Source organism: Rhipicephalus microplus, chromosome 4 (assembly GCF_043290135.1).
Source record: "Rhipicephalus microplus isolate Deutch F79 chromosome 4, USDA_Rmic, whole genome shotgun sequence".
NCBI lineage: Eukaryota > Metazoa > Arthropoda > Arachnida > Ixodida > Ixodidae > Rhipicephalus > Rhipicephalus microplus.
This window is the reverse complement of record NC_134703.1, coordinates 25,008,758-25,021,066: the sequence shown is the minus strand read 5'-3', so window position 1 is coordinate 25,021,066 and position 12,309 is coordinate 25,008,758. Positions and strand designations below refer to the sequence as shown.

At 42.3% G+C, this 12,309-nt stretch overlaps 2 protein-coding genes across 2 annotated transcripts in view; both read right to left on the bottom strand.

Moving 5' to 3' along the window:
* Positions 1-12,309, bottom strand: part of LOC142814134 (uncharacterized) — a 168,951-nt gene that overhangs the window by 37,695 nt on the left and 118,947 nt on the right. Inside the window, exons 28-30 of the mRNA XM_075892071.1 lie at positions 4,648-4,664; positions 2,890-2,972; positions 494-582 (exon numbers count right to left, since the gene is read on the bottom strand). Of these exons, the coding sequence (XP_075748186.1) occupies positions 494-582; positions 2,890-2,972; positions 4,648-4,664 (189 nt within the window). The remainder of the gene's footprint in view (positions 1-493; positions 583-2,889; positions 2,973-4,647; positions 4,665-12,309) is intronic.
* On the bottom strand, positions 5,900-7,905 carry LOC142814200 (trypsin-1-like). The gene is made up of 3 exons (XM_075892358.1): positions 7,643-7,905; positions 6,341-6,501; positions 5,900-6,127 (listed from the first exon to the last, which is right to left on the bottom strand). Exons 1-3 carry the CDS (start codon positions 7,788-7,790, stop codon positions 5,966-5,968), a joined length of 471 nt encoding a protein of 156 aa, XP_075748473.1. The 5' UTR covers positions 7,791-7,905; the 3' UTR covers positions 5,900-5,965.

Below are 12,309 nucleotides of genomic sequence, written 5' to 3'. Positions count from 1 at the left end.
TATTTGTTACTGCCATTGGGGACTCGAGATTGTTGAGTGCATGAGGTTGCTGACATTTAGAAGCACGTGAAGTTTACTAGAGGCGTTTTTTAGTTTCGTTCTTGTGTTCTTTTAACAGTCCCTTTGGCAGCTGAGTATGAAAGGAAAACAAGAGCTAAATTCTAAAAACGTTCTATATGGTTGATTGATTGATTGATTGATTGATTGATATCTGGGTTTAACATTCCAAAACCACCATATAGTTATGAGAGACGCCGTAGTGGAGGGCTCCAGAAATTTCGACCACCTGGGGTCTATATGGTTACATATGTAACAATGTGCAGAATAAAGGCAAAAAATATTAACTCCTGAAATGTTCATGTGTAGATTACTAGTATTTATAATTTAGAATTTTTTTATCTCGTGCTGCATTTTATTTATTTATTTATTTTTGGTAGAAAACGACATCAATTTTTCTATATACGCGATCTCTATATAGTATTAAATCACTCACTTGTTGATGCAGTGCGCTGCCGTTACAACTTCACTTGGAGAGATTAGGCTACCACCACAGAAAGGCTGTCCTTTCCAGACGAGGCTCACCTTAATACAAGGTTGAAATTGGTGTTAACATTCTGAACTTCCTCGTGGATATTCGGTTGTTATTGTTGTATAAGTTGATCTAATTTGCGTAACTTCTATGACAACCTTGTGACAAAGCGAACATGATTTCATAAACAACACGAATGTGTCATTTTCTTCCTTCTAGAATCATTCTGAGTCGGTGTATTGCAGGGGTTTATATCGCTCACTTAGTTTATTTTCGTATCTGCCACTGCTAATGAACTTCCGGTCGCGATGACGACAAAGTCTCTGATCCCTCACCAAGCCTCAAAAGAATAAGAAGAGGACTATTATATTAACATCGTCATCATTGGCCTGACTACGCCTACTGCAGCACAACAGCATCTCCCATGTTGCGCCAGTTAACTCGTTCTTGTTTTTGCTTTTTTTGCCACATTATATACGCAAACTACCTAATCTCCCTATTCTCAAGTGCCCACCTAATTTTCTGTCTTCCCCTCGCGCACTTGCCTTCTCATAGAATCCAGTCTGTGACCCTCAATGACCCGCGGTTATGTTGCCTTCACGCTACGTGCCCTGCCCATGACCATTTCCTCTTCTTGATTTAGACTGGTGTCCTCAGCACCCGTTTGTTCCTTGATACACTCTGCTCTCTTCCTGTGCCTCATGGTTACCCCTGTCATTTTCCATTCTATTGCCCGCTGCATCGTCTTCAACTAAAGTTGAACCCTCTTGAGGGATCATGGCAATCTACCAGTCATTATTTCATAATGCTTGTCGAATGTTCTCCGCCCCATTCTTATTCTTCTAGTTACTTCAATCTCGGAGTTTGGCTCCGTGGTTACTACCTGTCCTAAGTACACGTACTCTTTTTTTTACCTCATGAGCACTGCTACGTATACATATATCGAAGTGCTGTTCACTTCCGAGGTTGTTGTACGTTACTTCCGTTTTTGGTGGATTACTCTCAAAACCTACCTTTCTGCTCTCCTTGCCTAATTTAGTAATTGTGAATTGCCATTCGTCCCCTCAGTTACTAAGCAATGCAATGTCATCGGCAAAACACAAGTTACTAAGGTACTCACCATTAACTCTTATCTCTAACTGTTCTCATTCTAGGCCACTGAAAACCTCGTATAAGCACACGGTAAATAGCATTGGTGAGATCATATCCCTTTGTCTTACACAATTCTTTATTGATATTCAGTAGCTTCCTTTATGGCGTACTATGGCGACAGTTCTGCCGTATATTTCTTCCAGGATGTTTATGTGTGTTTCGTCGACCTCCTGATTCCGCACTGCCTCTATGACTGCTGATACCTCTACTGAATCAAATGTTTCCTCGTAATCTATGAAGGCTATGTATAGTGGTTGGCTGTATTCTGAGCATTTCTCTATTACCTGATTGATAGTATATATGTGGTCGATTGTTGAGTAGCCTGTTCGAAATCCTGCTTGATTATTTTGTTGATTGAATTGTAATGTTGTTCTAATTCTGTTAGCAATTAACTTTGCAAATAGCTGCTACACGATGGAGAGAAAACTGATCGGCCTGTAATTCTTCAAGTCCTTGTCGTCCACTTTCTTGTGAATCTTTTGAAGGACTATTATTACACCCTTTTACTACTTATTTTTGCAATTTCGCAATACCATTTCGCTTTCATTCAACGTAGCATTTCTTACGCTTTGGGAAAGCGAAAACCGCCCGTAACGAAAGAGAATATGACTCAGCTGCAAATGTCGTCTCAAACGAAGTCGGCACTTCACTAGCATTACCATAACTGATTTTGCGTACATTTACCCTAATGAATTAACGAAATAGATTCTAACAAACTCCAACCCAGAGAATTTCTGCTGAGTTTGTGTATTCAGATAATCAGCATTATGTTCAAGGTTCTGAATTTGTGACTGTAGTTTGAAATTTTGGAACGAAGTTCAAATAACGCTTCATTATAATTAGCCCCTGTTATGTTCTCACGTTGCGCAAGAGTCGTACAGCGCGAGTATTCCTAACTTTACGTATGCATGGTCATACCGTGCTCGCTTCTGTACATAAACGTTGTCAGGTAATTAGAAATTAGGACGTCAAGTATGTCATCTACATTGTCACATCGTTTTCGAGCATGGATTAGAAGCGTGCTCTGCTACTCCATAAAGTAAAGGAGATAATTGGCTTCCGTGCACAGGCTCGCACTTCAAAAATTTGTTCGGTAACAATTTACAGCAGCGATTCCTGCTTGATTGCAGTTTACAATATGAACTGGGTGAACTATAGTTGCGCAATAATGTGGAGAAGATGGTAGCAACGCTCTCTCGTGACCATACCTGCCAAGGAAACTCCGCGGCCATAGCATCCCTTCCTCCAACGATTCTGGCCATGAAGTGGCGGCTCTTGCCGCATAAACTTGCTGTAAGAACATAAAGAAAGAGTCGGAGAGAAATGCATGCGTAGGGGTGGGGAAATAGGGTTTGTACATAAGGCAGAGAGAGATAGATAAATAAAACTGAAAAAAAAAGACACATACACACACATGGACAGCACGCAGGACGTCCAGGTCAAAGTGGTTCTGAGAGGCTACTTCAACGCAAGAAGCGGAGTAGCGCCTGCACAGCCTTTTTTTGACTCGTTAGATCAGATCTGCTCGGTTTCTACAGTTGTTTTCGACATGTGACAAATCCCGATTACGCATGTGCGTACAATTTATTATGCATTAAATTGTACTGTATGCCCCTCACTACGCCTCCTGGGGGCCTGGGAGGTATTAACTAATTAAAGTAAGTAAATAAATAAATAAATAAACGTTGAAACAGCGCTTTTTTATGGATTGGAAGTGAATATACAGCACATTTTTGGCACTTACTTTTTCAGTCACTCTGGCATTGACGGCAACGACTATGACGATAATTCTGTCAGGAATCGTCCTAGGGACCCGGACTAGGGGTTCCTCTCCCGCCCTCCTTCTCCATGCTTTTGTGAATAAAGACGTCTCTCTCTCTCTCTCTCTCTCTCTCTCTCTCTGCCAGAGATGCTCATGAAAGTGGCATGCAGAAATCCATTCAATTACCAAGAACCGATGCGGCAACAAAGATTCGCTCGCCCGCGCGTGATATAAGAGACTCGACGTGGAACACGACTGGTTTTCTGCGTCCCCATTCACGCCATTTAGATCCGTCACTTCAGCATGAAATTTCACCTGGACTCTCCCGATCCAAAACAAACACCCTCTGCCGCTTGTGGCTTGGAGTGTCATTCACGAACACTTTTGCTTACCGAATCGGAATGGCTCAGAGTGCTTCGTGCAATCATTGTGGCAGTGAAAAAACCATTGCCCACGTTTTTGTCACTTTCCACATTAGAGCTCCCTAAGACAACAGCTTTTGGCAACATTAGGACGGCTCGACAGCCTGCTGCTTTCGAAGCAGTGAATTTTGTCGTGACTGGGTGCTATTTTGGACATGGTCTAATTCCACTATATTGTCGAATTCTGTAATGACGGCATTCTAAGCCAATCAGAGAGGTGGCAGCGGCTTACTTGGCCGATTAGGATTGATCAATAACGGAATCTGACATCATGGCGGAATTCGACAATGTCCAGAATGGCACCCCCGGAACATTCGACCTTCCAACCAGAAAGCTACAAAGGCGCTGCTCTAGTCTGCGGTCTACGCGACTCGTAAAACGACTGTGACAAAACCGTATATGTGCTCGTTTTCTTTTTTTTTTTCAACTATTCCTCTTTTTTTTCTTTTTCTCTCCTTACTCTTCTATCTGATTTCCCTTTCCCCAGTACAGGGTATCAAACTGTGAACTTTCTTCTGGTTAACCACCCTGTCTTTCGCTCAACCGTATGTTATATCTCGCTCTTTTGAGGCTTATCTTACATTTGCTTCATTGTTACGGCGTTGAATTTCAGCGCTAAATGTTTGTATGTTTCTGACCTCTCACAAATAGGTTTTTTTTCACTGATATTTCAATTGATATAGAATATAGCCGCAGCCATATGAGAAATGTATTTTTTTCTGTTTGGGAAAAAGAATAATTTTTGACTAAATATTGTCTACAAGGATTCCAAGTTTTATTACCAATACTGTTGATGTAGCTGCAAAAATGAAAAATCGCAGAAGTTACGGATAACAAAAAAAGCCAAAAGAACAAGACATTTGAGACAATTGTAGCTTTCAAATAGATAATTCCGCTTGTTGAAACATTGGCTCACGTTGTCTACACAGCATAACAAAAAAAAATTCAAAAGATAGCAGTGCTGACCCACTGCTTCGAGCAATATAGATACCTGCCACATTTACGGGATGTGAACAGGCGGTATGTATATACCTTGCCACCTGACAAGATGAAAAAAATAGGAGCTCTACAATAAATGTGTATCTCAACGCCCTCGAATTGCCTGACTTGTTATGCATATAAAGTAGAAGCAGAAAACTTGAGAAAGCGTATGTATTAAGATGATATAGCTACAAGAACAAATCATGAACACTTACCGGCCAATAGAGGCTCACTTCTGATCATCACATAAACACAGATTGCTAAGAGATACATGTTACAGCTAAATGCGACTTCAGTTCGGAAAGCAACTAAACCCTCACGTACTCCGCTTCTGCCACTGTTCGAATATGTCCCCGAAAAGTAGACTGGTTCGTGCTTAAATAACTGCGGTGTTACAAACATAGCTTATTTGTGTCACCGGAAAGCGACAGACTAAAATGTTGTTTTCTCTCTGAAGATGTGTGTTATTATGCTTACTGTTGGCAACGCTGCCTAGTGACAGAAAGAGGTCGTTGCATTCCCCGTAACTGGTGCCGCGTGGTAGCTGGGCCACGAGGGAAAACCACGTATCCTTCGTCCTTTAAATTCCTCTGGGGCATTTCGATTGTTGAATGCACATTTAACTTAAATATTTATTGAACAACTATAGAATAAATATATTTATGAGGTCCTAATAATCAGTATGGCTATCATTTCTTTTCCTTTAATGAGGGTGCTTTCACCACGGTATGCTGAAAATTCCTGTTTCTAGCATATGCTCCATGAAGTGGTAAATCTGATTGTTTTTTTTTTTTCTTTACTCGCGAAGTGCGCCTGATGTGAGGTGCAACCGTTCGGAAAAGGAATCTCTTTGTTCCAATAACCTTAAAAAGTGAGGTCAGTGATCACTTCATCCTGTTCTAAAACACATTTGCACACTAAAAACGAGTTGTCTCAAACCATTATTTCACGGTAAGCGATGACACTGCATTTTTTGTGCGCACTGTTTAGACAAGTGTGTGTGCACGTTCGTGGATTAAAGCGGGCATTCCCACCTGTTTTGATATTGCCAGTAAGGGTAATAAATTTATTGCGTAATACTGTCCAGACATAACAAAAAAATGAAAGTTCTTCTCGTGGTCAGTTCTTGTCGGCGTGTTCTTGGATCCAGTCGATGTAGTTAGACACTCTTGTGTAGACGCCCGCATGGGTGAGGCGAGCGCAGCCTCGTCCGAACGAAACTATGCCCACGAGCAACGCTGTTCCGTTTCGATACTGGATCGCTGGCCCACCGGAATCGCCCTGCGAAGGAATCGGGGTGAAGAACTTTACTTCCGGTGCAGTGATATAAATAGAAGGGAGCACGAACTTACATGACAAAAATTACAGAAAACGTCCGCTAAACTTACTGCTTCATGCGCAAGAAATACGAAATTATTGCGGTAACAAACCCGAGATACCGAAACTCCTAAGCCGTTTTTACACACCACCGCTGACATACGTCGTTATACGTACCTGACAAGAATCTTTGCCACCAAACAGTTCCCCGGCGCAAAACATTGTCTCTTTGTCGTAGGCAGTGGTTAGAGATGATGGCTGCAGATACTGCACAGCGCAGTACATGTCGTCGGACACGCGAACTGACACAGCCAGAAGTTCCGTTGAAATACGGCCCCCTGAGAAAGAAAAAAAGAGGAAGAAGAATTCGCTCTATCAGGAAACATGTTGTCTGCCTGATTTGCTCTATAACATAAGCATAAAGGATTCACAAATTGATAGTATTCAAAAAAAAAAGGGGGGCAACGTGCCTGTTCTTCAGGCCTGACGATGGTTATAGCGCGAGACCAAAACGACGACACAGAGACAAGAAGGACACGAAAGCCTTCTTGTCTCTGTGTCGTCGTTTTGGTCTCGCGCTATAACCATTGTCATGCCATACCAACTAGCCCAAGCTGCCACACTTCTATGTTCTCCAGGGCGCCATCTCTTTGCCATACCACTTCCTTGTTTACAAAGCATACAACTTGAAATGAGTTCCCGAGTTGATATGAGCTTTGTAGCATATATAAAATTAGAAAAAAAGTGAAAATTATGATGCTTTAACAGAACTGACATTCTTACAGCAACAGAATTTTTTTTTATAAACTACATCATTTTGAACCTCGGATTGTTACCACGAGCAGAACTACAGCGACCAGATGCTACAGTTGTGTTTTCTCAGAGTTTTAATCGATTACACAAAGAAAACAGCCTCGATTTATCTACTCGGTTAAAACGCTACGCCACATATTATGTGATGTCTTTTACTGCGATAAGTTTATGTGCTTTTCTTTCTTTCCTTCTGTTCACATCACTGTGCCTTCTTTATTCCTCTTAGAATACGTGAAATGTTTCCCCGATAACGTTGTTCATTTATTCTGACAGTGGCTCTTCATTCATTTAGTTAGAAGTTCATGCATTATGTATACCATGTGCCTAGAAGGGAGCACGAACTTATACATGGCAAAACTTGCAGAAAACGTCCGCTAAGTTTACTGCCTAATGTGCAAGAAATACGAGATTATTGCGGTAACAAACCCGAGCTACCGAAACTCTTGAGAAGTTTCTACGCACGACCGCTGAAATACGTGTTTAACCGCTGTGACGCTGTCCCGTACATCAGGTGGCCAGGTTTCTCCCAAGCTGCTCAATGCAGCTTTTGCCTGGTAATCCTCGCAACCATGTAGCAGAATAAAATAAACTCAACTCTATGTATCCTACGTAGGCTATACGAAGCGTGTGTGTTTATGCTAACGGCAGCGAAAATGGCCAGTTCACCTTCGCGCGTGGTGCCCCAACCGGACACGACAATGGCGTCACGCATCTTGCGATTGGGCTCTGGCAGGCACACCGTGGAGACACAGCCGTCTGAGCCCTCAAAGTCGAACGGCTCTTGCAGTCTGAGGATGGCTATGTCGTCACGCATGCCTCGCTTGCCGAAGTTCTCGTGTCGAGCGGCCGACTTCACTCGACGACGCTGGTAGTGAGCGCTTTTCTTCTTAAGGTCGACGTTGCCCGCAACGACTTCCACCGTAGACGGGTCTCCCCTGCAGAAAATATTTTCCTTTGTCGAATATTCAAGTGAGTACTCAAGAATTATGGAATTCTTTTACGTATAATAGGGCATCTCGTCGTAATTGTACTCCCATTTTATTGAATTACGTGATCACAACAAAAAGTTGGTGCATTTTCGTCTCACTAACTGTTCCTCATCGCATGCGAAGCAAAATTGAATTGCATGAAGCTCTGGAAGTGTCCCGCTCAAGATCACAAACACATCCAAAGACAGCTGCACAGAGTACTGCAAGCGGCTTCATTGGCAACATGTGCGAGTGGCTAAACGTTCTGAGTTATCCATTATAAAAATTATAGCTATTTTGCTAATTGACAACGGCCAGAACCGATGTGGTCGACTCATGTCCCTGTTCGTCGCAGCTACATTACAGCGAAGCTGTCTTAGTCTACCGTATGCCGTCACCATCATCGTAGTAGTAGTAGTAATAGTAGTAGTAGTAGTAGTAGTAGTAGTAGTAGTAGCCATGGTAGTGGTATTGGTAGCAGTAGCAATAGTTGTGCTAGTAGTAGTAGTAGTAGTAGTAGTAGTAGTACTGGTAGCAGTAGTAATAGTGGTGGTAATACTAGTAGTTGTAGTAGTCGTAGTAGTGGTTGTGGTAGTGGTAGTGGTTGGGGGGTAATAGTAGTAGTAGTTGTGGTAGTAGTAGTAGTAGTAGTAGAAGTAGCAGTAGCAGTGATAACTGCTGTGGTAGTTGCAGTTGTAGTAGAGATAGTGGTAGTAGTATTAGTAGAAGTAGCGCAGGTCACGTGACCATGGAGTGGGGTTGAATTAAAAACAAAACAAAAAGGAGATCATGACGCTACATGACACTGATGATTCCTCGAAATGATGATGATGATGATGATGATGATAAAAATTTGGCAGATCCCACGTACTTTCGGAATCGACGTTTTGCGAAGCATTCGGAGGAAATGTGAGCATGTCGCAATTTTTTCATTGAATGACACGTCATGAAATCACGCTAAATATGTGTACAAATGTCGCACGCATAGGCATATGTCGAAAAGTTGCAGATGTTTTTATAACCAGTTGTTTGCACTTGCGTAACGATGCCAACTGGAACATACGTATTATAGCAAAACCAGAAGCTGATATGAAGCGCTGATGCTCGCGAGGATGCCGTCCCTGGACACTGCTACGTAAATAAACTTCAGCGCATGGCACATAACCACAATTGACGTTAACCCGACGTGACGGCTGCATCAAAGGAATACACATGTAATGTTTATAAAATTGGTTGGGCAGCGCGTTAAAAAAATTATGTGTGTTCTCGTCCTTCCTCAGTAGATACTAAGTGTCAATCATCTGTGGTACATGCACGCATGCCACTGGCACATACTCACCCGTGGGTATGTGCCACTGTCCGGCGGGAAGTGTTTGACGACGTACGCGACGGGAATGTGGCATGATTCATGTTTTGACCAGGACGTATGTTCATCCAAACATCTTACCCTCCCATGCTGATTTTGGTTCACGCCAAGTTAAGGGGGTTATCACGAGAGCACCCAAACGTAAGCGGTTATATAGATCATCATCATCACCATCATCATCATCATCATCATCATCATCAATCAGCCTGACTACGTCCACTGCATGACAAAGGCCTCAGTGGACGTAGTCAGGATGATGATGATGATGATGATGATGATGATGATGATGATGATGGTTATATAGATAGATACGCTCAAAGTCACCGAAGTTCACTTAAGAAATGCTTCACATTTAATAATCATGACTGTCATGCACGCGATCTTGCGACCCAATCACACAGACTCGCGCGTTTACAGCTTGGCGCTCCCACAGTTTTCACAGCATGGAGCTGGCCGTTTTTTCTTTATTTTGCTCTAAAATATGGATTACTATGGAAATGATGACGCACCTCACTTTCCCGAAATTTCTTCCCCGAACGTTTGCTCTCATGGTGTCGATTTGACGTAACTGGTTCTAAGTACGTGAAATAACTTGTGTTTCGTTTATTCTATCCTCCCATAGAACATCTTATTTACATCCAGTTCAATTTCATTCGGTGAAAGCCAGAGTTTCCCACCATGGCGTCCCTCTCGTTCAAGTCATGGTTTTTGCCCACAAAATCGTAATGTAGTAGTATTATTCTTATTGTAAGGTTGTCAACCAAAACTTTCTTGGCCAGGGAAAGGATATGAAACATCAGTTCACCCACTTGAGACAGAACGTTAAATGAATGTATTGTGAAGGCGACAAGTGAATCCTCCTTACGTATTATTACCCCTGTACATCTTCGTCATTTGTACATATTATCAATGTAATTTAGCTCGAGGCTAGCTGAATAAAACGGTTCCTTATAGTCATAAGTAATGTAGAGGCTCGATACCTTCCGCACTAAAAAATGACGATATTAGAAACATTTCACATCAAAGCATTAAATTCCATTTTTAAACGCAGGTTTTGGTCTCGGTATAGACAGTGAAAGCGAATATAAACCATACATCGGAGAGGAATAACATTGTACAATTACACTTTGTGTTTTGAATAGTCAAACAGAACCTGAATCTCAGTACTGCTCATGATGGCCATCTTTCAACTGGCTATAACAACAGAAGATGACACGGTCTTGAGCTCGTTCCTCTTCAGCCGACTAGAAAGTTTCAGACATTATTTCTTTCTTTGAACGATTATCGAGGGGAATGCCTTAGACACACTGCCTGTTGAAGGTGACTATAGAAATCTTCCAATCATTGCTTTTTACCCTGTTATCTGAAGTTCATTCTCTTTCTCTTTTATGCGTATTCCTTATAAAGTTTAAAGGTTAGCTGTATTTTTGGTACTTTATTTCGGGTTTATTACGATTTATGCTACTGTCTCTGAATAAAAAGATCATTTTTTGTATAAGAGAGGAAGAAAGAAGTATGCGGAAGGACAGGGAGGTTGGCCAGTTCTTAGATGGGTTGTCTACCCTTTATTGCGAAAGTGGGTAATAGGAATAATATATGATAGAAATGAGATACTGCAGAAAATAAAAAGAAAAAATTAAGGAAAAGAGAATACAACAATGCCTAAAGTCTATCACTAACCCACTCTGCAGTGAGTGTACTGAAGTCAGCAGTACTGTCGAATAAGTAAGCAAAAATAGCGGAAAGCATCGATACAAACGAAGTTCAATTAAATGGGCGCAGAGAAAGAGGAACTCACTTTCGGCCGAGACAGTGCGCAGCCGTGACGACAGTGTCCGGAGAAAGGATTGATCCTCCGCAGAAGTGATAGCCGCGCACTTGGAGTGATACCTACGAAAAATTAACAGACAGACAGACAGACAGACAGACAGACAGACAGACAGACAGACAGACAGACAGACAGACAGACAGACAGACAGACAGACAGACAGACAGACAGACAGGCAGGCAGGCAGGCAGGCAGGCAGGCAGGCAGATGGGTATACGGATGGAGGACAGACAGACAGACAGACAGACAGACAGACAGACAGACAGACAGACAGACAGACAGACAGACAGACAGACAGACAGACAGACAGACAGACAGGCAGGCAGACAGGCAGACAGGCAGACGGACGGACGGACGGACGGACGGACGGATGAACGGACACATGGACAGACGGATGGACACATGGACAGACGGATGGACACATGGACAGACGGATGAACACGTGGACAGACAGACGGACAGACAGATGGGTAGACGGATGGAGGACAGACGGACGGACGGACGGACGGACGGATGGGCAGACATACGTAGTCGTCGTAAACGTGGCATTGAAGCTGTGACAATTAGGTTTGTTGGCGCAATACGTTTACGCAAAAGTAAACGCGGATGTTTTAGCCTCAGCAAGAAACATTGTGAGGTAAATGATACGGTATACGTTGCTAAATAATCAAGTTGTTTTGTGCTTGGAGACACTTTTCCGAAACTTCCACGTCACGTGTTAAGATGTTTGAAATATTTTAATTCATGCAAACGGGGTATTTATTTTCATGAAGAAACCACACGTGTGAAAATTTCTGCATGTTGTCATTTCTTTGTTCAATAATTCTCTCAGCTTGCACAAAACCCAGTCATCCTTTTAGTATGGTCTCAAAATACCTTATATGTTTGTAACAGTAACGACTAAGACGATCGCAAAGTTAGGCGGGGCTTCAAGTTTGTTTCATAAATATTATGTGAAGGCATGACGTAAATACGCAAATTGAGATGTTTTTTTTTTGCAAATTGTCATAAACCATTTCCTATTTTAGAAAAAAAGCACGTGACAGAGAAATGAACATACCTGCCAAGGGAACTCGCATTGCTTGGCCGGTCTTCCCCCGACAATCTTTTCTGAAGAAGTGTTCCTTAGACCGCAGTCACCTGCTCAAATGAATTATTCCCGATTACAGTG

Excerpts from the sequence above, each read along its gene's own strand:
- LOC142814200 (XM_075892358.1), bottom strand. The coding sequence starts at position 7,790 with ATGCGTGACGACATAGCCATCCTCAGACTGCAAGAGCCGTTCGACTTT. Across the intron at positions 6,502-7,642 it reads TTGGGGCACCACGCGCGAAG|GGGGCCGTATTTCAACGGAA; the intron begins GTGAACTGGCCA and ends TTTCTTTCTCAG. Across the intron at positions 6,128-6,340 it reads GTGGCAAAGATTCTTGTCAG|GGCGATTCCGGTGGGCCAGC; the intron begins GTACGTATAACG and ends ATTCCTTCGCAG.